The sequence below is a fragment of the Neodothiora populina genome, assembly GCF_041146345.1.
Source record: "Neodothiora populina strain CPC 39397 chromosome Unknown canker_contig_15, whole genome shotgun sequence".
NCBI lineage: Eukaryota > Fungi > Ascomycota > Dothideomycetes > Dothideales > Dothioraceae > Neodothiora > Neodothiora populina.
The window spans coordinates 1,534,534-1,558,582 of NW_027191413.1; the positions used below are offsets into that span (position 1 = coordinate 1,534,534).

The following is a 24,049-nucleotide window of genomic DNA, read 5'->3' on the forward strand; positions in this document are numbered from 1 at the left end:
CGAAGACCAATAAAAGATACCCAATTTTAGTCTATTCTTCCTTGCCCAAGATTGAGCAGGGTTATCTATCCAAGCGTGCTGACAGCCATCTTGACTATACAACAGCCCCGTTGTCTACGTTCTCCGGATATGACCTTACAGGTAGGTGCGCGACATCAAAGTGTACTTGACGGAATTACCGAACCACTGTATGACATTTACTTCGGGACGTCATCCGGAGGCAATAAAGACTCGGGGCCAAAGCTCATGGGCAGCAGCTGTTCAACAGTCATCGAAGTATACTTGCCTTCGCTGTCGTACATCAAAACCGGCATATGTGACTACAAGTCTTCTCGTCAGCGAAATGCCGAGTATTGATCACGTGCCATGGATGAGACCATAAAACCACGAGGCCAAACAGAAGGAGGGAAAGAATGGGGGACAATATGCTTACCTCGCAGAACTCTCTGATGAACTGTCTGCACATGCCACACGGACTCGCTGGCGGGCTGATGTTCGTCGCTACCGCAAGTGCCTTGAAGTCGCCTCTCTTGTGTCCCTGTATGGCTCGTCAGCTGCGGTGGACCAGTGAAGGGACAAGTCGCGTATCAAGTGCTCGTGAGGTTCAATGCCTTGATTGACAACCATAGCTCAGGCAGGAAACATCTTTTGAAGAAGCAAACACATACGTTGACAACAGCGGTGGCCAGCGCCACTCGCTCAGCACATGTGCCTACTGGGTATGCCGCGTTCTCCACGTTTGCACCGTGAATGACCTCGCCGGTTCGAGTCAACAGCGCGGCGCCGACTTGGAACTTGCTGTATGGGCCTGTAGCGTACTCGTCATCAGAACCAATTTCACGACAAAGAGTCCGCGCGGATAACGCGCTGCCTTGCCATCAACTCAAACCGCAGGCATTCCAGCCATAGGAGATCTAATCCTCTTCCATTCTCCTTGGTGCGGGAACCCGTAATTGAACGAACAACAGTAGATATACGAGACGGTAAACACGTACAGTATGCCTTGGCCTTGGCCTCGGCAGCGGCCGAGGACAGTGCATCGACCTCAGAAGTCGAGAGTCCGTGGATCAAAGCGGTGTCATGGCGAGCATGGGTGGGCTTTGAAGGCGTGGAAGAGTCTGCCATTGTCTGATCTTGAGGAGAAAGTATGAAGTGAAGACAGGTAGTCAAAGGGAAGATCGGTTATGGTAGAAAGTAATACAGCTGTCTTGATCATTTACTTTATGATGGGATGTTGAGATAGGCGATGTCCGCCGCTTCCTACTTGTACCTTACGCTTTGGGAATGTGCTTGGCGGTGGTGGATGGCGACCCTGTCCTACGTGTTCAATTTTATCTCAATCTGATCCACAATCGATGGTTCCGTCTGGTCGGGCACGCATTGCTTGAAATGAATCTCCAGACTTGCGGCTCCATCATAGATATATAGTATCAACGTCAAATACAGCTCCAGTGCTCGGTGAAAATATAATGTAGGCTTACAATGTGTCATTGTTCAAGACGAGGTTGAAAGTGGAGGAGATAAACCGCCGTCATTACATTTGGATAACCACTTGCTCTTCGTCGTCTATCCAGACAGGAGCTACTCTACGGACTTTGCTCTTGCTAGCCACGTATAACATCAAGTAGACATGCTGCACGACCTCACCCCAACAGAAGATCTTGATCTGACCCAATCCTGGACTTGTGGATGCTGATTTGTCTCGCATGGTGTCTACGCACATACCATTGTCCACATCCCTCGTGCACCACACGCCCCACCCCGACTTCCCAGTGCCCACATGTCGAATTAAGAAACGCCAGAATTGAAGCTGTAGACCAACCGACCAGGTGCTCGCATCGAGTAACCAGTAACCTCGCTCCGACTGGCGCGGTACCCTTACAACATGCTTTGGCTTATAACGATCAGAAATTGCAGAGTTGCTCCGCAAAGCGTGCAGCGCCGGCGTTACATGGGACGTGAATGTCTCGTCAGATGTTGGAGGCGGAGGTGGATGAATAGAGATAGGTAGTTTCTCAATATCTTCCAATCCACCAGGCTTCGCTGGAGTGACTGGCATACGTAGAGAAGGTCGATCCTTGGTCACTGGGCGCGGCGGAGGAGGCATTGCAATCACTGATTCGGTAATGTTCAATTTAGGGCATAAGTGTTGCATGCTTTGACGTCTTCTGTTTGCCACTGAAAGCTCATGGTTGCTCTCTGCATCCGCTGCATTGACATTGGCATCTGCATGACTTGTGTTTGGTGCATGTGGTGAGACTTTCGTCTCTAGAGTCGTGAATGAGTGATTTTCTGGTCTTGTCCGCGCCGGGCCGGGATCTGCACGCGAAGATGTACCAGAATATGGAGGCAGGGCAGTGCTGTCATGTAGGGTTTGGTTGGGGAGCGAGCTGACACTTGAGGCTACTTGGCGGATTATCCTAGAAGGGGTGGACGGAGTACGGTTCACCGGCGAAGACAGCCGATGGTCATGAAATGGTGGAGAACATCTGGAGTTGGTGTCACTCAGCGAGTACGTGCTCGGTAGTTGAGACGGAATGTCGGCTGGCGAGGAACTCTGTCTGGCCCCCAACAGTGAAGTGGGTTGTCGCCGATTTCCAGGATTCAACGAGGAAGCGACGGCATACTCGGCATGAGCTGAAGATGACGGCGTAATCGCCTCCTCTTCTGTCGTGGATTCCAGATGTGACAGATTCGCCTGTGCAGGAATCTTTGAAGGGATCGACGCAGTCTGCATCTCAGAAGGTGAGTTTTGCTCACACGGCGAAGAAGACGATCGCACAGGGTCTAGGATCAATCTCGTGCATGACGCTGGTGTACGTATAGATCCGCCTCCTGAATGTGCATCTTGCGGAGACTCCGAGTTAACGCCAACGATGCTGTATATAGGTCCTAAGGAAGAAGTGACAAGTTGAGATTCCAAAGCGGTCCGCGCGAGTTGAGTATCATCCAGGAAGACCGGGGGCGAAACACGATTGTCTACACCAATTTCACAATGGTTCAAGCTTGTACCCAATGGCGGAACCTCGTCTGCATGAGATGTGGTACTGATCTCGGACTGCCAAGATGTTGTCTCTATAGCAGCAAAAGTAGAAAAGGCGTGGGCCTGCCGCTTGTATCGATCATCGTCCCTCTTGGAACTTGGAGCCGTAGTGTGGACAAGGAGCTCCATCCACGAAATCCAAAAACTGTCTCCAGGAATCATTTATCTCAATGTCCATTATATAGCGTGGGAGTGAGCACAGTTGATGCTCTTGAAATGATGTCCAATGAGCTGCGATTGAAGTGTCGTATATAGTAAGTGTTTTGCAGAACTGCAATCAAGAAACTCCAACACGAAAAGTCAGTGCTAGAATCTGCATATACACAGGAATTATAGTGAAGTGTATTTCAATTATATTGGTAGTATAGACACGGGATGTTTGCTGTAGCAGTGGCAAGACAAAGTACCTTGAGGTACTACTGTATAAAAAGAAAGGCGCTAAGCCCGTTTCAAGCGAAGAAAGGCTCCGAAAATCTTGGCGCTCCACTTTCGGTGGGCGGATTTGAAGATATTGTAGATACAGCAATTATTGTCTCCGACGTCTATACCGCTGTCACAGAGTCTTTCCCCCTCGAAAGTCTCATTCCACATCTCTCAATATGGCGCCCGCATCTTTGTTGGATCTCGTCCAGGCGCTACCTGCGACCGACTCATGGGGTCCTCCTGTCACCACTGAGACCATCCGCGATGGCCTTCCTTTCGCTCCGTTTTCCAAGGGTGACAAGCTCGGTCGCATGGCCGACTGGACTGCCGATGGCAAGGGTCAAGAAAGAGGCGGCAGACAACAATACAACAGGAACTTCAGAGGTAAAGATCCCTTCTTGCCAGGTTGCGCCGCGCGGGGATGGATCAAATGCATGCAAAGCGCACAGCGTTTCCAATTCTACTGCCTTGCACTTAGCCATGCACAATTTTCTTATTCGTAGGGGCGCATGCTGACGAATCTCACCAGATCAACCATATGGCGCTGGCGCTGGTCTCCAGGGTATTTTCAGTGCTGAGGGCATGAACGAGGAGAACACCTTCTCCGTTGTCGACAACTCGCGAACTTCGACACGCACCCGTGGCTTCGGACGTGGCGGCAGCGCTATCTTCCGTGGACGTGGAGGAGCCCGCGGCGGCCAGGCTCAACGTGGTGCTCGCGGTGGTACCTTCCAGCGTGTTGGCGGAAGAGGTGGACAGCAGCAATACAACAACAACCCCCGTGGCGGTCGCGGTGGCGGTCCCGGTGGACGAAGGTTCGGCTGGAGAGATTACGACAAGCCCCAGCGCACCAGAGAGGCTTCAGTCCAGCCCAAGGACACCTGGAAGTTGCTCGAGGAGATCGACTTCAGCCGTCTGGTCAAGCTCAACCTGGATACCGGAGATGGCGAGGACCTCGACAGCTACGGCTTCCTCTACTACTACGACCGCAGCTACGACAAGCAGCCCGGTGCGCCCACATCTTTCAAGAAGCTCAACGTTGTCGAGCGCGCTGCATACAACGTCACCACTTCTCTGGATCCCATTATTCAGGACCTTGCAGACCGCGACGAGGCTTCTATCTTCACCACTGACAACATTCTGTCCATGCTCATGTGCGCCCCCCGCTCTGTCTACTCCTGGGATCTGATCATCACGAGACAAGGCAACAAGGTTTTCATCGACAAGCGTGAAGGCTCCAACATTGACAGAGTCACCGTCAACGAGAACGCTGCTGACGCCCCTATGGAAACCTCCGAGGGCAAGGATACCATCAACAGTGTCGGTCCCCTCATGGAGGAGGCCACCCACATCAACCACGTCTTCCCTATCCAGACTGTTCAGGAGTCCGAGACCCAGAAGATTGACATGCCTAACGAGCACCCCTTCTACAACGCCGCTGAGGAGACTGACCCGCCGGCATCTAAGGCTTACAAGTACCGCCGCTTCGATCTTTCCCTCGAAGCCGATGCTGAGCCCCTTCACATCATCGTCCGTACTGAGATCGATGCCGTTGTCAAAAACAGCATCAGCGGCGAGGACCAGATGATGGTCATCAAGGCCCTCAACGAGTTCGACAACAAGGCTCAGGGCAGCGGTGGCGCGCTTGACTGGAGAGCCAAGCTCGCCAGTCAGCGTGGTGCCGTTCTTGCAACTGAGATGAAGAACAACAGCTGCAAGCTCGCTCGCTGGACCACGCAAGCCATCTTGGCCAAGGCTGACCAGATGAAGCTCGGGTAAGTCGAATTATACAAAAGATAGTGCTGGGAAACAAACCTGCTAACCGCTTGATAGTTTTGTCTCTCGTGTCAACCCCAAGTCTGCCAACGATCATGTCATCTTGGGTGTATTGGGCTACAAACCTCGCGAGTTCGCCGCCCAGATGAACCTCAACCTCAACAACGGCTGGGCCATTGTCAGAACATTCGTCGACATGGTCATGAAGGAGCCTGATGGCAAGTACGTTATGGTCAAGGACCCCAACAAGCCTACCATCCGCCTCTACAATGTCCCTCTCGACACCTTCGAGGAAGCCGAGGAGCTTGGCATGGTCGCCGAGGAGGGCCTTGACGAGTAGATATTGCAGAGATATGAGTGCATGTCGAGCAGGGTGTCCGATGAAAGTAGAGGCGTCGCTCACGATTGGCGTTTGCAGGTACCTGGATGCTTGTAGACATGTGTTTGCTTTATAGCGGGTTAACCAAAAAGAATGGAGATGAGTTTACGCCTTTTTTCAGCTGGCTGCCAGTAAATATTGTTATCGTGCAAAAACGACAGGATCAAGCGGGATCGAACTTCCATAACACTTGCAGTGTCTTTATATTACTGTTCGCAAGCATCTCCATACATGTACACCTAGGTAGTGATCGACACCCTCGTGTTTATGATGACCGAAGTTTCCATAAAACCACATGCCTTCGACCTCGGCTCACCGTTTAAAACAAAGCAAGCCTGTCCTGAGCTCTTTCCGCATTCGATCAGACCTTGTCACCGGAAATATTGCACCTGCTATCACATCCACACTGGTGCCATGGTTGTTTGTGCGTGTCTTCCGCAATAGCCTACCACAGAGAAAATTTGATGGTCACCGGACTGGACTGGGACAATCCATGTATAGTAAGGTGTTGATGATTGAGCGTTGGCGGCCGACCAAAGTCCGAATGACGTTGGCCGCATGCGAGAACTGCCGCCGAAGCTGGGAAAAAGTAAAGCCGGTAGCACTGGTAACACTTAACAGAGGACAAGAGAGAGAAAAGTACCTTGAAGGCAACAGAATTGTCATGTGAGTGAGCTCGACACGATATCGTATTGTACATGCTTCCAGGCCGCCCGGTAGTGCGCCAACCAGCAATGGACAGAACGTTATGGCTCTAGCCTCAGCGGTTCTTTCTCACAACTGGACCATGAATGTACCGGACGAGGTACAAATCTACTACGTTCCGGTGAGATCCGGTGGAGTGGCTTTCCATTGAGGCCTGATCGCTACTAGTTGACGAGAATAAGACCCATGCGTATGACATTACCGGCTCACTGCGCGACAAAAAGTGCTCGTTGACACGGGAGAAGTTCGACTGGACAGCACAAGTCATATCTAGTGAGATTCCACCGAGTACCTACCGTGTTGTACTTACAAGTACAGTGCAATAAAGTAAGCGGCTCCAGGATTGGTAGGGTGCCTAGAGGTACGTTGCTGTACCACGTACCGTAATCTAGTGCACCAACGAATCATTTAAATTAGCAGTGAGCCTCTGTGCAAGTACAAGTAGGCTCTGGAGATAGGGCGATGACTTGACGGAAGGGTCGAAACAAGCTCCGGTGGAATAAGCAGTGCGCACTTGGCAGGGCAATGATGGGCTCGTGCACGACATTTGCGATGCAGATGAGGCAGATTAGAGGGGTGTAGCAACTAGCGCAAGGTGGGAGTCGCTGAGTCGCTGGGTCGCTGAGTCGCAGTTCAAGTTCAGTTTAGGCGGTTGCGTCACACCCACGTCCTGCCTGCCTCCCGCATTTCTCACTTTCTCGCTGAGGTGGGTTTACCCTACCTTACCTGCCCGCAACGGTTCTATCCTCCACGGACCCCCAATTCTTCAGCGACAATTGTTCCCTGAGAGCTCCGTCAGATCTGACTTTGCTTTCTTTTCCATCTTGCCACATACCCTCCTCTCCATCGTAGAGACTTTTTCTTTCTTATCAAGTCTCACCTCCACCATCGGCGCCGCTGTCCTTGCCACAGCCCCACCGTAGCAAGTGTCCGCCCAAGGCAGACACGCCCAAGACGCCCTTCACCCCCGTAAGCTTACCCACTATTTTGGACCGTTCCTCGACTCTGTACAGCATGGCTGACTTGATCATCGTGACACAGTGTCTGCGCCCGCCATGAAGAAGGCATTGCACAAGTTGACTCTCCACGGCACGCCGTCGAGCAGCAACCCGGGCAGTGACACCGAGGCCAGCACTCCGGTCCGGCATAGCTTCGACAATGCCAATGGCTCGCGTGGTTCCCTCGACCGCTTCCGTTCGCCGCGAGCCTCGACATCTGTCGACCACCATCGTCCAACCCACAGCCCTCTGGGCGCCTTCCGCCAAAGGCTTAGGAGAAGCTCGTCTTCAGACAGCGACCTCCCGCTGAACCGCGATGGCGATCCCATGAGCAAGGGTCAGCAGAACAAGACCGAGAAGATCATTCAGAAAGAAGCGCACAGGAAGGAGGCCGAGGCTCGCGCCGAGGCCGACCGCCAACGCAAGCTTGAGGCTGAGGCCCGCGCCGCTATTGGCGAGACAGATGAGATGAAGACCAAGTACGGAGTTCTGCCCATCAACAACTACTCTCTGGCAGCGCCACCAAACGAGATCCGCGTTGATCTCCGTGCGCTGACACCAGAGCACATCGGTCAGCTCGTCACATTCAGAGCCCGAGTCCACAACATCCGTAAGATCAGTGCCCATCTCGTCTTTATTGAGCTTCGCCAGCAGACGGTCACCATCCAGGGTGTTATTCACAAGAACGATTTGATCTCCCCTCACATGGTCTACTGGGCCGAGCATCTCCACCTCGAGACTGTCGTCCGAGTGAGAGGTGCCCTCCAGGAACCCAAGTCCAAGCAGGGCGAGATCATTGGCGCTTCTATCCACAACCTTGAGATCGCCATCCTTGAGTTGCATGCCGAGGGATCCCCTACTGAGCCTCTTCCGTTCAGTGTCGGCGAAGCTGAGGTCACCAAGGAGGAGTCCGAGGCATCTCAGCACACTCGCCACTTCGTCTCAGATCGTGCGAGATTGAGCAACCGCATTATTGATTTGCGAACCACAACTTCTCAAAGCATCTTCCGTGTTCAATCGGTCGTCTCCACACTCTTCCGTGAGTTCTTGCTCAAGCAGGACTTTATTGAGATCCACACCCCCAAGCTTCAGGGTGGTGCTACTGAGTCTGGCGCCAGTGTGTTCAAGGTAGACTACTTTGGCAGACCGGCATTCCTCGCCCAGTCTCCTCAGCTGGCGAAGCAAATGTCCATCGCGGCTGACTTCAGGAAAGTCTTCGAGGTCGGTGCCGTTTTCCGTGCGGAGAACAGCAACACTCATAGACACATGACCGAGTACACTGGTCTGGATCTGGAAATGGCTATCGACGAGCACTACCATGAAGTATTGCGCACACTTGACAATCTGTTCAAGTACATCTTCAAGGGAGTCTACGAACGATGCCGCCACGAGGTCGATGTTGTCAAGCGCCAATTTCCTCACGAAGACCTTGTCATCGCAGACGTCACACCAGTCATTCCTTTCAAGGAGGCTATCGCAATGTTGAACGAGTCAGGATGGAGAAAAGAGAACGGAGATTTACTCCCTGACGATGAGGACCTCGGCACTAGAGATGAAATCCATCTCGGAGCAGTTGTCAAGGAGAAGTACAACGCTGATTACTATGTCCTGGACAAATTTCCTACTGGTGCCCGACCGTTCTACGCAATGGAGGACCCCAACGACGCGCGATACACCAACTCCTTCGATATTTTCCTCAGAGGGCAGGAGATCTTGTCCGGTGGCCAACGTATCCATGACGCTACCATGCTCAGGGAGAAGATGGAGCGCATGAAGGTGGATCCCAGCGTCATGGAAGAGTACATGCAAGGATTCGAGTGGGCTGCTCCTCCTCACGGAGGTGGTGGTATTGGCTTGGAGAGAATGCTCATGCTCTTCCTGCAACTCGGAGATATCAGACACGCCACCTTGTATCCTCGCGACCCGAAGTCCCTTCCAGCCAAGCCTGTTATCAAGCAGCTGAGACATCCCGAAGCAAGCACCATGCACCCCGCATGGGAAGGCAAGGACAGGGCAGCCGCCGGCATGGATCTTCCACCGGTCGAGATGCTTATTGCCAACTATGGAGATGCCTCAAACACCTCATGGCTTGAGCCACGCACAGAGATCTGGCGTGACGAACTCACCGGCGCTGCTGTTGGCTTCGTTCCCCATCAAGGATATGCCATCACTGTTGGCGACCCGCTGTGCCACGTTTCTCAGTACACCAAGATCATCAGCGGTTATCTCCGCTACATCAAGAAGGAGAGGAATTTGAAGCCTCTCTGGCTTCTGTGCGGTGCGGATGCTGAGGAAGTTCTTGCATCTAAGCTCGACTGGAGGACCTTCTCGGTGGCTGCTGAGCAACGCCTAGATCCGGGCAACAACCCAGCTGTACACGATCACGACATCCAGCGCAAGATCCGTCACGCTGAGAAGGAAGGCGTCAAGATCCATGATATCCCTCTCGGTGGCCCTGTGCCAGCACCCGTGAAGGAAAAGATCGACCAGCGTATCAAGGATTGGTTGGCCAACCGTAAGGGCAAGCAGGTCCATCTGACCAACATCCACCCGTGGCAAGATGTTGCCCACCGCAAGTACCATTATTCCGTGGACAAAGAAGGCAACATTGCTGGTTTGGTCATCATGGCACAGCTGTCGCCTGATCATGGCTGGCAAGTCAAGTTCTCTCTTGACTTTCCGGGAGCACCATCCGGCGCAATTGAATTCCTTGTCATGCACGCCCTCAAGGAGGCTGCTGCTAGTGGCGCAACTTCTGTCACCTTCGGCGGTGGTGCTACGAGCAAGCTCAACCCCGGTCACAACCTCAAGGGTACCCGAATCAAGGTGCTCAGCAAGGCTTACCACGCCATCGCGACTGAGCTCAAGCTCACCAACAAGAGTGAGTTCAGAGAGAAGCTTGGCGCACAGGAGGATCCGGTGTACATCTGTTACCCTCCTCATGGCTTGGGACCCGGTGGTGTCAAGGCCATTCTTTCTTTCTTCGAAGATGATACCAACCAGTAATGGTAACGCTTATGAGAACGAAGTAAAGCCAGGTAGATGGAATCATGGAATGATGGAATGTGGCACGCTCGAGAACCGATACCAATTGATTTCTTTTGTCTCAGTCAGTAGATATCAAATGATAGTGCCGATTACAGGCGCATTAATTGTATGACATTTTGTTTATAGTTATCTAGTATGGAGTAATGTTCGAGGATTTATGTCTGTTCTCATCACCCTACTCCCAAGTAATTCGCAAAGATAGCGAGATAATTCTTATAATTATGGTGAAGGTCATATACTGTGATTATGCGGTGGTTCAGCAAATGCGTATTTTAGCCTGTATAAAGCGATGAGAATATTGACCAACGCTTGGACCAATAAAGCTTGGACCACTAGTATTCTACCTCTAGAAAAAGTTCCTTGCGCGTCGTCCACCTCGAAGACTTTCTTCTTCCTCCACCCATGTCCATCATGGTAGACACAATAGCCGTCGCATCACATCATGAAGATGTTGATGATGACCTCAGTGACGAGCAGATGCAGCAGATGCTCGCTCGCGCTGCAAATCGCAAACGGGAAAGCGCTGGCTTGAAGCTGGTTGATGATGAGAAAGACGATGGTGACAGGACGAACTTTTCTTTCCCTAAGCTCGATACCGGTCTCATTGCACAGCCCTATGTCTCAACTACGGGAGTTGTTGCACATGTCGACTCGTCACGCTTGCTTCAGGAGAAGGATCGCGTGCTTGCGAACCGTGTGCGGAAAGTGGAAGATCCGGTGTTGGTGAAGCAGAGAAAAGCAGAGGTACGATATCATTCCCTTCTTCTTTCTTCTATACTATACGATTGCCTATGAGGAAAATATTCCCAATCTTTTTGTTGAGCAGAGTCCGGGCTCCGTCTTGGTTGCCTTTCTGCAAAAATGATCTTTCTATAATCATAGTTACTCTGACGGCACACTTTATCATCTATCTTCTTTTGATATCTTGAACTTGTTGTATGGCTATTTACTGACAAGTACTCGCACAGAACAAGAAGGCTACCGCTGGTGAACAGTGGTACAACCTGCCACGTACCGACTTGACTCCTGAGCTCAAGCGAGATCTGCAGCTTCTCAAGATGCGTAACGTGCTTGACCCTCACAGGCACTACAAGAAAGAAAATGGCAAGCTCAAGCCGCCAGAGTACTCTCAAGTTGGCACTATCGTCGAGGGTCCCACCGAGTACTTCAGTGCTAGACTTTCCAACAAGGACCGTAAGCAAACCTTTGTTGAAGAGGTTCTTGCTGGTGAGCAGGCTACTGGTCGCTTCAAGAAGAAGTACGGTGATGTACAAGTCGGTAAGACAAGTGGAAAGAAGGCCTATTACAAGTCCGTCCAAGAAAAACGACACAAGAGATGAACACCGCCGATGTCATTGATGCTATGTTGCAAACTGCTTCTATAGTGTCGAGACGATCTGTTTTACAAGATTCTGCAAAGAGTAAGCATAGTGCTGGTGACCTGTGGTATACATCTATCACATACCTGCATGTCCACGGCGGCTTCCTGGCCAGCCTCGAGGACCTCCTCATGGTTTGCTTTGCCTTTGCTCAGATACGCTTCAAGCTCCGCTGGCGTCATGCTGCTCAAGGCAGCATCATCTCCACGAGGTACTGGCTGCAGCACAGCCTGATTGGTCACCAAGCTGAAAGCCAGGATTTTCATCCCGCAGTGACGGGCAACGACAATCTCAGGGACAGTCGACATGCCAACAACGTCGGCGCCGAGAGTGTGTAGAAGCCTGCACTCTGCCCGCGTCTCGTAAGTTGGACCGGCCACGAAAGCATAGACACCTTCGTGGACACGACGTCCACTTCCGCTTGGCTTGATCTGCTGCCACACTTGGTAGGCCTTTTGCCGCAAGCCAAGGTCGTAGGCGTCTGATAGTGGAGGAAAACGTACGCCAAAGTCCTCAGCATTGGGGCCTCTAAGAGGATGGAAACCTACTAATCCGGCGAGATTCAAGTGCTTAGTAGACGTCAGCATACGTCTACAGGCATAGGAGAAGGGCGTCTAACGTCGTTGAGGACAACAATATCACCAACGCGATAATCTGGGTTTAGACCCCCGGCAGCATTGGTCATGAGCATGGTCTCGACGCCCATGACTTTGCACACTCGTGTTGCAAACGATACCATTTCCATAGCATGACCTTCGTAGAAACTTGAAAGAGACATGAATGAGCAGCTGAAGACCGAATATCACGTTGCATATGTTGGGAAACTAACTGTGCTCTTCCCACCAACAATAGAACTGGCACCTTCGAATCTCCCATGAATGCCGCAACAAGTTTGCCAGCATGTCCCTGGACTGTACATGTAATTTCAGCGTGAGTTATTCAAGTTCACTGTTCTCGAATGTGATTTTTCTGCCAGTCTTACCGGTTGTCTTTGGGAAGTTTGGAATACCGGAATAAGCGATCTCGACCGAGACATCCTGGTTGATAGTGCTAGCAATGCCACCGAGTCCAGATCCGCAGACTATGGCCACTCGAGGAGTATGTAGTACCCGAGGCAGCTTTGAGCGAATGAAAGCGGCAGATTCAGTGGCCTGCTTGAAGACCGGCGATCCAGGGTTATGGCCACTTTGCTGCTCCTGCTCGGTCACGGCAGCCATGATGTAGAAGGTCAGCAAGACGTGTATACCAAGAATCGACCTCTCACAAACTTTGCTATTGTCGTGAATAAGAGGGGTTGCGAATGAAGTTGAAATGGGAGTCGACTATGATACAGTTACCGTAGATGCCCTACCTGATTGTACTACTGTACTGTACCTCAGATTATGGTCGTTGCCAAGCCGGCGACGCCAGATACGGCAACCTCTCTCTGTCTCTCTCTTTGGAGTCGTCTATGGAATTTTGACCCGAGCGCTTTCTTGTACTTGTGGTGTCCTGTCTTGCAAAAGAACATCTCCCGCGCCAAACACAAGGATGGCATCATATTTCAAATCGTCATTCGGCTTAGCGAAGAGGCTGAAGGTGAGTCTTCTCCTTGTCTAAAATCACAGCGTCTGCATCCAAGGAAATTCATCTAATTCAAAGCCGCACGCACAGGTCGCACCTCCGAAAGTTATTCAGAGTCGAAGTGTATATCAATCACGGCAGCCATGGCACGCGGACCCGCCGGTTTCGTTCGAGCATCAGAGAGATGTTGCCACCGACTTTGACGACTTCATGGGCGACGCAGTCGAAGAGTGAGGACAACCCAGCCCAGACTATGTGCATGCGAAGCGGTGTCGTCTACAGTCACTGACGAATTGCAGAGCCCGAGGCGTGACCCTCCCGGCTCGCGAGCCTTCCTTTCCTCCAGAGATCCAGCGCGAGCTCAACGGCCTACGATTGCCACGATCGGTGCAGCTCAACTATCTCAAGCCTTTAAAACGAACGCCCACCTACGGCGTGCCATCCGCCGACCTACAGCTCCGCTCATACAGTGTGCGCAACCTCGAATTCTTCGCCGACTTCGCCCTCCGTGCCGCCTACTACCTCAATCTCCCGGCAAAGGGCCCCGTTCCGCTTCCTCGAATCACCGAGCGTTGGACTGTGCCGCGCTCCAACTTCGTGCACAAGAAGAGCCAGGAGAACTTCGAACGTATCACCATGCGACGATTGATTCAGATCCAAGACGGTCACCCGGAGGTTGTTCAGATCTGGCTAGGGTTTCTGCAAAAGTATGCCTACTACGGTGTCGGTATGAAGGCGAACGTGTGGGAATACTCTCCGTTGGATGTCGCGAAGGACATGGACGAACAAGCAGACAAGCTCAAGGAGACCATCAACAAGAGACTGAGTCTGTTTGGAAAGAGAGGGGGTCTCGCAGGCGAGAAGGACATCGAAGCCCTGATGAACGACGAGGTCTTCAAGGATGCCTCCGGCAGCATGGCTCCGCTTGGCGTCAGGTCAGTGTAAACAAAAAAGGCAGCGGCTTCGAGGCCTTGTAAATATATACATCAGATAGGTCGCGCTCTGGGATACAGGGGGGCACCTGATCGAAAGCATTTACCATGAAGCAGCCTCACCGAGGGCGCTATCTACTGCAGTCCTGAGATGAGACGAAGCGAAGGGCAGGACATGCCTGCGCACCGACTGATCACAGGAGGGAGCGGTAATCGCACAAGACTCACAATGCATGCGTACAAAGGCTCACAGACAATCGTGAAAATACAAGGCCGAGAAAGATGCGCAGTCAGTGTGAAGGTGAGGTGAGGTGAGACGAGTAGACAGCAGCCCGATACGAATTGGAGGCTTAGGTGGTTGCCTTGAATCGACGGTATGCGCCTCTGAGGCACACACACAACACATATACTTGACACCCAACCGGCTTGCATTTTCTACATGGCACCACACTGTCCTGAAAACGGGGGCAGCATGCCCTTTGTGATACACAACTAGGTTGACCCAGGAAAGAGCGTACATTAAGTCAGCATGAACAACAAGTATGACGTCCTGTGTCGCTGCCAGAAACACGCACCCATGCACAGGGAGGCTGTGACTGAGCCAGCAAGCGCGCTGTCAAGGATTTGTACCTCTATATCTCCAAATCAAGGCGCTCTGTGATGCGTTATGCCCTAGTTTATGCGCTGTTCATCACCACCACCATCATCATAATCATCATCGTCACCTTACAAGTATAGCTGGTCTCGGGCTGCTGTAAGGTGGCGCATATTCCTGTACCGTGGTCAGGGTAATTTACCATTTCCCGTCACGTCACGTGGGGATCTTGGCAGTGTATCAAAAGCGAGGGCGAGGGAAGGCACTAGATGGATGGGAAGGATGGAGGTTATAGGGTCAGCATCACCATCTTAACCGAACCAACCGCTGCCCGCTCCCGAACTACTGCTCCTCCTCTCCTCTTTCTTTATCTCTTAACAAAATAGTCCGGATCTCTCGAAAGTCACTGCTCGAGTGACCAACGGTTCTTTTGGCTGCTGATAGTGCCACAGTAGAACAGAGCGCCGGTTCTCCCATCCCTCACATACCAATAGCAAGACTCCCCTCTGTCTGGATCGACGGCAGAAGCATTTTAGTGCGGCCCAGGGATCCCTCCGGAACCTTAGCCCCAGAGCTCCATCCGGCCAGTAACGTCAAGCTTGGTCCGCGCACCAATCCATCTAGCAGCCAATCCACTTCCACCTCGGTGCCAGGACCTGATTGGCAGCAGCGGTGGATAGTAAAGTACTCGGAAAACCAACAGGTAAACACATGATTTCTCTTTGCTCGAAGCCCCCTCATCCGCGTGTGTTTTCTACATCAGACTCGACACCATGCGCGCGCGAGACAGAGAGAGGGAGCTTGACGCTCGCCTCGATGCCCGTGACGCTTCTTTGCGTATTCGTCGCGTTGATGCCGCATCCTCTGAATTATGAAGAGCCTCACTGCTGATGCTGATGCCCGTATTCAGCTTGACCGAACCACAAAAGAAACAGCTATTGGGGACCCGTTCGCCGTCCACGGGTACTCCCATCTTCTTTTTGATTAAGGTAGCTCGACTATCGCACTTCTTCGGCAGATCATCATGAACGTGTCGGGATACAACACGATGCAAGCCGCGAACGCGCCTCAGACCGCACCCAAGCGCTACGACGGCCAAGACAGTATCGAGTATGACGAGAAGCAGGGTGGTCACTATGGTATGAGAATGCCGCCGAGTTTCTGGCGCTGAATAGATATTTTGCTAACTTCTTCATCACAGGTGCAAGCAGCAACGTGAGGTCTACGAGGTTCATGTTCTTATAGTAGACGCGACTGACAGGATCGACAGATCGCGGGACATGGCCAGGCACCTCCACCAGAGACTTTTACCGGTTTGTGGTCAAACGTCAGTAGCCTGCACCCTTACATTTCGTTACCCAACGAAGGCGCAGCTGACAAGTGAACAGGTCTCACAAGGTCTCTCGGGAAACTATCGCGACATCCTGAACACATACTGGCAGAACCAGGTCACCAAACTTGAGACGGAAGACCATGACTACAAGATCCACCAACTCCCGCTTGCACGCATCAAGAAGGTCATGAAGGCCGATCCCGAAGTCAAGATGATATCAGCGGAAGCTCCCATTCTCTTCGCCAAAGGTTGCGACATCTTCATCACGGAGTTGACCATGCGCGCATGGATCCACGCAGAGGAGAATAAGAGACGCACTCTGCAGCGCAGCGACATTGCGAGCGCCCTTGCTAAAAGTGATATGTTCGACTTCTTGATCGATATCGTTCCTCGTGAGGATGCGACACCTCAGCACAAGCGCAGACAGGACTTTGCTCCTTCGGCGTCATACACTGTGCCAGAAAGTCAGCCTCCGAATGCAGGCGGCAATGTCGTGGGAGCACAAACTTCGGCACCACAAGATCAGACGCATCAGATGAGCGCACCCGATTTCACTGCCATGGGCCAGCACATGCCTCCGGAGCAATACGCGACACAAGCAGGCATGTATCCTCCACCTGCGCCTCAACAAGGCTACGCTCAACCCGGCATGTTTGATGCCAGTATGTATCAATACGCACTACCTCAGCAGCCGGTGAGTACCTATGACTCCGTGATACTCGACACACGGCAAGCTCATGCGAACGGACAGATGTATCCTCCAGGACAGAGGATGACCGACCCATCCATGGGCGGTGATTCGACGCATCAATTCCGCGTGGAGGAAGGGGAGAGGGAGGAGGAGAGGAACCAGTATAATGCTTGACGAGATTGATTGATACCCCCCGCCCCACTACCATCATTTGAACGGCAGACTAAGCGGTTAGCGAGCCATGGGATAGGCCGTATGTTCGCAGTGCTGCTTTTGATTTTCCTTGATATTTTTTGCCCTGTCTACTTTACGGATGTTTACTGCGCGGTACGGTGCGTGATGTCAGTCACGTCTACAGTCGTACGAATCCAGCCGTAATGCAAGCTCGTGTCTCTCGATGAGGGACGCTGATAACGATCGGAACTACAGTATACTTGTACGGCATATCCGACCCGCTCAGCCGGAAGAAAGTGCACTTGTGTGAGTTCCCCTGTTCTCTCCGGCCACATGGAGACAGCGGACGTGGGCACGATATCTATACCGAGGATAAGATTATTCAAGCTTGGTTGCACCCGGGCCTGTTGTCATGAGCTCACATACTGTATATCCCGTAGAAAGAACCCGCATTGCGAAAATCAGTCCAGGCTCGCGAAAGCCGATTTACTTGTGTGATGTATACCGGAAAATGCGGGACTCCGCAATTACCCTTGGTAAAGAAACGGGAGCCGCGATATTATCTTGCAGATGACATTAATCGTGATTGGATCTGGACCTGAGCTGCGTCATGTTGCGACGTCAAGGGTCAGCCAGCACGATAACACGAGAAAAGACGGAGCCACAATGCGGTATCTCTGTCGGGCCTGATATGCCACGATCTCGGGTATGGGGATGATGAGGGTTGAGGGAGAATGATGCACGTCCCGAGTGCCCCAGGGACAAAGAGTAAAGCGAGTAAAGTGCAGGTTACGGTAGGCGGTTCCTACTCGAGTACGAGATACTTTGCACTGTACGGAGTCTATTTCGCAGATGATCTCTAATGAAGATTATGGGCTACTCTGGGCTGTAGATGAGGGGGAGGGGTTCCTCTGGGGCCTTGGCGCTAGCTCCAACACTGCTTGCTCCCAAGACACTTTGTGCTATCCTTCTTGAACCAGCTCTTTTCTCTCCCTCTCTCTTCTTTTCCCCTCAACATCACAACTCAACTCATATCCGTTGCTTCTTGACTTCTAGTCTCTACTCTCTTCACAAACTGCTGCAAGTTTGTGATTCCATCTCCAGTCCACTTTCTCCAGTCCACTTTACCCAGACACTACCCAGAAACCCCACCGTAAACATGAAAGTTGGTGAGTGAAATGCGGGGAAAAGCTCTCTCATCCATTACCCTCGCTCCTTCTCAATCGAGCGATATCTGTGTAAAAGTATGGGATATACGTGCGCTGACCACTGCTCTGTAATACAGTTGTCGCAGGAGCTTCCGGCGGCATCGGCCAGCCTCTATCTCTTCTTCTCAAGTCGTCGCCCTTGATCGACCAGCTCTCTCTATACGATGTTGTCAACACTCCCGGCGTTGCTGCCGACCTGTCCCACATCTCGACGCCAGCTGTGAGTATAACCTCGGGCCCTGCATTCCGATGTCCAAAGAGCAGTGCGCTGAACTCCGCCAACAGAAAATCGAGGGTTTCCTCCCCAAGGATGACGGTATGAAGAAGGCCTTCACCGGTGCCGACATGATCGTCATCCCTGCCGGTATTCCTCGTAAGTCATACCAGACCCTGTAACGCTTCACCCGAGGGCGGGAAGATACGGGGTGTTGACTCGTCTTCACAGGCAAGCCCGGTATGACCCGTGACGACCTGTTCAAGATCAATGCCGGAATCGTTCGCGACTTGGTCAAGGGTGTTGCCGAGTTCTGCCCCAAGGCATTCGTCCTCGTCATCTCCAACCCCGTCAACAGCACCGTCCCCATCGCAGCCGAGGTTCTCAAGGCTGCCAACGTCTTCGACCCCAAGAAGCTCTTTGGTGTGACCACCCTTGATGTTGTCCGTGCCGAGACCTTTGTTGCAGAGATCACTGGCGAGAAGAACCCGGCCAAGACCACCATTCCTGTCATCGGTGGCCACTCTGGCGAGACCATTGTTCCCCTCTGGAGTCAGGCCAAGCCCGCCGTCAACGTTCCCTCAGACAAGCTCGATGCACTAACGTACCGTAAGTATTGTGCTTGATGCTTGCTCGTCGCTGTGTCTGACTTTGATCTCAGGTGTGCAATTCGGCGGTGATGAGGTCGTGAAGGCCAAGGACGGTGCCGGTTCCGCAACCCTCTCAATGGCATATGCCGGTTACCGCTTCGCAGAGAAGCTCATCAAGGCCGTGAAGGGCGAGAGCGGCATTACCGAGCCTACCTTTGTCTACCTCGCCGGTGTCGAGGGTGGTGATGCCATCGCAAAGGAGACCGGCTGCGAGTTCTTCTCCGTGCCAGTCGAGCTAGGCGTAAGTTTTCTCTATCCATGCTAGCTGGTCAAGAAAGTAGTACTGACATGGTTCACAGCCCGAGGGTGCCAAGAAGGCCATCAACGTTGTTGGCGATGCAAACGACTACGAGAAGAAGCTTCTCACCAAGTGCTACGAGGGCCTTGGCGGCAACATCAGCAAGGGTGTCGAGTTCATCAAGAACCCTCCCCCAAAGTGAGATTACCCATTTGTGTCGACCATCTGGATCCCAAAGACATGGCTAACCTGAATGTGGGCAGATAGGCTCTGATTCAACGATTTGATGCATATTCAGGCCCCCCGACATTGATACCACGAAGATAAAAGGTCGATTGTGAGCCAAGGCGTGTGCTGGGGGAGGGGTCTTGGGGAAATGGTTTAATTGAGAAATCTCGAACATGGCAATATTTTGCGACGATATTCTTCGAGCTAACCCCAGAATTCAAAGTACTGCTGCTTGACCACAGTGTAATCCTTCTTTTCTTTTCTTATGCTCGCCATGTTCTTTCTGCCAAGTTCATGCGACAATGGGGGCCCGGTTTGGCGGAGTCTTGTGTGAAACCCTAGACTTGGGGTAACCCGTTCGATGAGCCGAAGCAAAGTAGACCAGACACATACAGACAGTTGGCACGACCTTCTCCGCCTCCTTGTTACTCGAAAAGCGTGAGCTCCAGTCTTGATCTTTCCCCGGTCCGACTCGCAGAATGCAAAAGGGTTGTCGCAGCAGATGTCCCCACCCGCAGTATCACTCGACTCGCCACGAAAAAGCAGGCCGGCCTTCAGACTGAGTGGCCAGTCACGCAGCCACGCCACGCCACGCCACGCCACGCCACTTCGTGTCGTATGTGCCCAGGCGCGATCAGGTCCCGAAAGTGATCAGTCGCACGCGCAGGTTCGGTCGAGCTGGGGCTACTCTTTGTCGTCTGATGGCTGGAAAAGTGAGGAGACGGCAGAACGAGTGTCTGTGTCTGTGTCTGGCTCTGGCTCTGGCTCTGTGTAGCCATGGATAGAGACTCTTTTCCGTCTTTCTTTTCCTCTCCCCTCTCTTGTGATGGCAGTATGTATTGCACGCAATGCGAAGTGATCTCTCGCTCGTATCGTTTCCTGAAGTTCGAGGTTCGGCCCGGTCGAATCCGTGGCAGCTCAGAGTAAGGCTTGATGAGATACATTATTGTAGAGTCTCCGTGCTGTGGGTCCTCCCTTTTTCTCTTGATGGGCGAGAAAAAAACAAATCAGGGTTTCGAGCCGACGGTGCGGATCTGGAAGACGGCGCTCTTGAGATCGCTCGTTTCCGCTTGCACGGTGACGTTGAGTCCGAAGCCGCTCAGGGCGCCTCTGATGATGCCGCAGGGGAACCAGAGGAACTTTTCGGCGGGGTTTGCTGGTCAGCTTTTTTTTGTCTTGACTCTGAAGCCTGAGAGAAGGGGGAATTGGAGGGTGGTAAGGGAAAGAAAACTCACGGCTTGTGCCCGCCCCAATGCCTCTTCGAGACCTCTGGCTCCACGACCTCTGTCCACAGACATGCGCGAAAGAGGCGGGAAGCGGCTGTCTGTCAACACAAACGTGCCCCTGTGGTTTGTCTTTAGGTTGTCGATTTGCTTGCGGAAGACGAGAGTCCAGAGGTCTTTGCAGAGGAACTTGATCATGTCCAGTGGTGCGTTTGGGCGGGGTGACTGTGCTGAGAATCTGATTTGGCGAAGGGAGAGAGAGAGAGTCAGTCATGAATGCATCGGTGGGGGAAGGGCATTCCCATAGAATGACAACACGCACCTCTCCACGAGGCCCTGTCCGACTCGGTACCCGAGCGCGTCAAGACGGTGGAACACGGCCTCTCGCGCTTCTTCGTCGTCTTGTGCTCCTCCTCCTCCTTCTGCTCCTCCGCCCATGCCGTCTCCTATGCCGTGACCGATGCCTAGACCAGTTCCCGTGAACGTCTCGGCGCCTCCTCCACCCAGCGACCCCATGGCGGCTTTCGAGGTTCCTATACTCTCAGCGTCTCCTCCATTGCTGCTCAGCACACTCGTCCGATCAGGTCCATTGTTGGCCCCAGGTGTTGTCGTCGTCGCCGCTGTCGATGTGTTCTTCTTGACATATGTCGGCGAAGTGTAGTTTGTTGTCGTCGTCGTCGTGGATGACAGAGACAAGTGTTGGCTTTGACGGATCAAGAGGGCTTCTTTGGCGTGCAGGTCGGCGACTATGCGTTGTGCTAAGGGCACGAGTTCGATCAGGAGCAGGTCGAAACACGATGTCGCCAATTTGTCGGCGTCTGGGTCGTGGGCTGAGGGGTGGGCTGACATGACCGGAGATGCTTGCTGAGAACGAGACGGCTGTTTGTAGGTTGGCAATTGCAAGACGTTAGTTTCCTTGGTCAAGGACTGGATATGGAACAAGGTTGGAAGCAAGCCAATAAACTCGAATCAAGATGCACGCAGTTTCAAGAAATGTTGACTGAAGATGTCATGTATGCCGCACAGTGCAGGTGCTCTGGAGATGACGCCTGTGGTCAAAGCTTCGATATATACACAACTACCTTACGGCATACAGTCTAGCAGCTACGTCGGTAGCCTTTTATATCTATACTCTAGCCTTGTAATCTTTCTGGAATTCCTCTCAATAGACAGTCCATATGGCTGTCTTCCATCTCGACAGGAGCTCAGGCAGCTTTCTTGCCGTCGCAGAACTCCACTACGGCATACTTACCACTCCACGCCCACTTGCGCTTCCCGCTGTCACCACCCCCGCCCTCGGTCTTCCTCAGTTCTTCGTCTTTGCCGGGTGGTAGACCTACCACAACATCTGCCTTGCAAGTCCTCAGTGCCAGAGTGCGCATGCCAGATCCAGGTCCAAGGGGTCCGATAGCTTCTGTAAATGGAGTGCTGGGGTCCCACATAGCCTAGCACAACATTATTAGTATGCAACTGTATAAGCATATCTGCACACGAGACCTACATCGCCAGTGAGCTTGCGGTAGTTGAGGTCGCCCTTGAATATCACAAGCTCGCTCTCCTTAAGATCCTCGTACAGCCGTTCCTGTGAGGGTAGGCGCCAGTAGCTTCCACCTTCGGTCCAGAACGCATTCGGACGGAGCACAATCTTGCCTTCGCTGTAAAGCCCGCTCCAGTTCTCGAAGAGCGCCTGTAGATCTGCACACTCCTTCTCACTGAGCTTCTCTGGCGTCACATCCTTGAATTTGTCATCTTCGGATGCCGTCTCATAAAAGTCCTTGGCGTTGACCAAGACGGTGAGTAGATCAGAAAAGTCCTTGGGGATGACGTCTGAAACGAACCAAGGAATGTTCTTGGGGTGGAGCACAACCGTAGTGGCAAGTCCAGATTGTAGTAGATAGCCGGCTAGCACGACGTCGACAAATAACTCGAAGCCAGCGTTGTCGAGGACAATGTCAATACGTCGATCCTTGCTGCCCGACTTCTGCGCTGCGTAAAGTGTGTCAAAAGCAGCATCGAAATCATTTACAATGATGTTGTTCTCGGCTGCCTTGCGCGCCTTGGCTCCCTGTAGCTTCTGGATATCTTCGTAAGAGAGATTGGTCAATAGTGACAGATCAGTGGCGTTGCCCCAGAGGCAGATCTCGCACATCTCGGTGAAGAGCATCTTCTCTGCAGCCCTGCTTTCCTCTTCTGTCCTTGATCCAGCGGTAGCTTTCTCCTCTTCGAGTTGCTTGGTGAGTTCGTTGTAACGAGATGCAAGCTCCAGTACCGCAGGACGAGAAGACCTGAAAGTGGACAGCTTCTGCTTGTTGAACACGTCATATCCCTTCCAGTACTTTGACATGGCAAAGAATGTGCTCAGACGACTACGTGAACATGATCAGGAAAATGGCCTTGAAATCGCTGAGTAGTACAGTCACGAACCGATAGAGGTAGCATTCCGAGTACAACCAAGGTACGCCGAACCATTTTGGGTTTCCGAGTTGCTCCAATTCTCTGTTGTAACCTGCAATATCAGGCTGTCCATCATCCGGGAGTGGGCTATGTACCCTTGGATCAGCATTTCTTGCCGGAACGAAGTGTGTTCATTTGATACTTACGGAAGCTGACGGTCGTGTTGCAATTCATGTTTGAGTTTAGCAAGACCTTCCACGATCTTTTTGCCTTCTGCTTGCTTTTCGGGGTCGGTAGCATTCGAGGTCGCCTTGTGCATATCATCAATGGCACCAGTCTGGAACAGTCAATTAACCTCCCGCCATCACTCGTTCGATTCTCCTACCAGAATGACCGGCCATCGATCGCGGGCTGAGATGTAGGCGAAAGACGCCTCATCAGAAGTGACGTATGGTACTAACAGATGTTAGGCTCGGTCTTGAGTTGAACTGAACATATCACATATGGGAATAGTAGCTCACATGTCTTTGTGTCGTACTCCATGATTTGATACTTATATGGTGTTATTCTGAAGGCTCACGGTCGTCGGTGGTTCAGACTTTAAAGTATTGCACCAGCAGCTGCAGTGACGTGGAGCGTTCTGAAACTATCACACGGATTACGATGGTTACCTAAAATACCTTAACGGATCGTTCTGGACCGCACTCAATTAGATAATTGCACACTGTGGCTCCGGCTTGAAGAACCCAAGGTATATTACTCTCACGTTCATGCTTTGATGTCGCAATATTACAAACCATATCCGTCACTATTGCGGTCGACCACAAAAATGATTCCTCTACGGCAACCTCTCCA

At 52.3% G+C, this 24,049-nt stretch overlaps 10 protein-coding genes across 10 annotated transcripts; 5 read left to right on the plus strand and 5 right to left on the minus strand.

Moving 5' to 3' along the window:
• Positions 1–197: 197 nt before the first annotated feature.
• Positions 198–1,125, minus strand: AAFC00_002864 (uncharacterized protein; the record flags this gene model as incomplete). The annotated part of the gene is made up of 4 exons (XM_069342248.1): positions 198–320; positions 434–538; positions 669–808; positions 996–1,125. The coding sequence occupies 4 exons, from the start codon at positions 1,123–1,125 to the stop codon at positions 198–200; spliced, it is 498 nt and encodes a 165-aa protein (XP_069198749.1).
• A 409-nt stretch (positions 1,126–1,534) lies between these two features.
• On the minus strand, positions 1,535–3,172 carry AAFC00_002865 (uncharacterized protein; the record flags this gene model as incomplete). The annotated part of the gene is made up of 1 exon (XM_069342249.1): positions 1,535–3,172. The coding sequence occupies one exon, from the start codon at positions 3,170–3,172 to the stop codon at positions 1,535–1,537; it is 1,638 nt and encodes a 545-aa protein (XP_069198750.1).
• A 470-nt stretch (positions 3,173–3,642) lies between these two features.
• AAFC00_002866 (uncharacterized protein) lies at positions 3,643–5,582 on the plus strand (the record flags this gene model as incomplete). Its single annotated transcript, XM_069342250.1, has 3 exons — positions 3,643–3,850; positions 3,996–5,241; positions 5,300–5,582. 3 exons carry the CDS (start codon positions 3,643–3,645, stop codon positions 5,580–5,582), a joined length of 1,737 nt encoding a protein of 578 aa, XP_069198751.1.
• Positions 5,583–7,381: 1,799 nt separating this feature from the next.
• On the plus strand, positions 7,382–10,330 carry AAFC00_002867 (uncharacterized protein; the record flags this gene model as incomplete). Its single annotated transcript, XM_069342251.1, has 1 exon — positions 7,382–10,330. One exon carries the CDS (start codon positions 7,382–7,384, stop codon positions 10,328–10,330), a length of 2,949 nt encoding a protein of 982 aa, XP_069198752.1.
• A 453-nt stretch (positions 10,331–10,783) lies between these two features.
• On the plus strand, positions 10,784–11,712 carry AAFC00_002868 (uncharacterized protein; the record flags this gene model as incomplete). The annotated part of the gene is made up of 2 exons (XM_069342254.1): positions 10,784–11,116; positions 11,341–11,712. 2 exons carry the CDS (start codon positions 10,784–10,786, stop codon positions 11,710–11,712), a joined length of 705 nt encoding a protein of 234 aa, XP_069198753.1.
• Positions 11,713–11,751: 39 nt separating this feature from the next.
• On the minus strand, positions 11,752–12,968 carry AAFC00_002869 (uncharacterized protein; the record flags this gene model as incomplete). Its single annotated transcript, XM_069342255.1, has 5 exons — positions 11,752–11,784; positions 11,838–12,320; positions 12,371–12,515; positions 12,581–12,662; positions 12,734–12,968. 5 exons carry the CDS (start codon positions 12,966–12,968, stop codon positions 11,752–11,754), a joined length of 978 nt encoding a protein of 325 aa, XP_069198754.1.
• A 313-nt stretch (positions 12,969–13,281) lies between these two features.
• AAFC00_002870 (mitochondrial 37S ribosomal protein uS10m) lies at positions 13,282–14,259 on the plus strand (the record flags this gene model as incomplete). The annotated part of the gene is made up of 3 exons (XM_069342256.1): positions 13,282–13,329; positions 13,405–13,544; positions 13,614–14,259. 3 exons carry the CDS (start codon positions 13,282–13,284, stop codon positions 14,257–14,259), a joined length of 834 nt encoding a protein of 277 aa, XP_069198755.1.
• A 3,939-nt stretch (positions 14,260–18,198) lies between these two features.
• On the plus strand, positions 18,199–19,551 carry AAFC00_002871 (uncharacterized protein; the record flags this gene model as incomplete). The annotated part of the gene is made up of 6 exons (XM_069348042.1): positions 18,199–18,208; positions 18,325–18,467; positions 18,533–18,620; positions 18,693–19,070; positions 19,123–19,352; positions 19,411–19,551. 6 exons carry the CDS (start codon positions 18,199–18,201, stop codon positions 19,549–19,551), a joined length of 990 nt encoding a protein of 329 aa, XP_069198756.1.
• Positions 19,552–20,584: 1,033 nt separating this feature from the next.
• Positions 20,585–21,649, minus strand: AAFC00_002872 (uncharacterized protein; the record flags this gene model as incomplete). Its single annotated transcript, XM_069342257.1, has 3 exons — positions 20,585–20,716; positions 20,813–21,038; positions 21,123–21,649. The coding sequence occupies 3 exons, from the start codon at positions 21,647–21,649 to the stop codon at positions 20,585–20,587; spliced, it is 885 nt and encodes a 294-aa protein (XP_069198757.1).
• Positions 21,650–22,005: 356 nt separating this feature from the next.
• AAFC00_002873 (uncharacterized protein) lies at positions 22,006–23,737 on the minus strand (the record flags this gene model as incomplete). The annotated part of the gene is made up of 6 exons (XM_069342258.1): positions 22,006–22,245; positions 22,302–23,166; positions 23,225–23,341; positions 23,401–23,531; positions 23,580–23,650; positions 23,716–23,737. 6 exons carry the CDS (start codon positions 23,735–23,737, stop codon positions 22,006–22,008), a joined length of 1,446 nt encoding a protein of 481 aa, XP_069198758.1.
• Between the last annotated feature and the right edge of the window lie 312 nt (positions 23,738–24,049).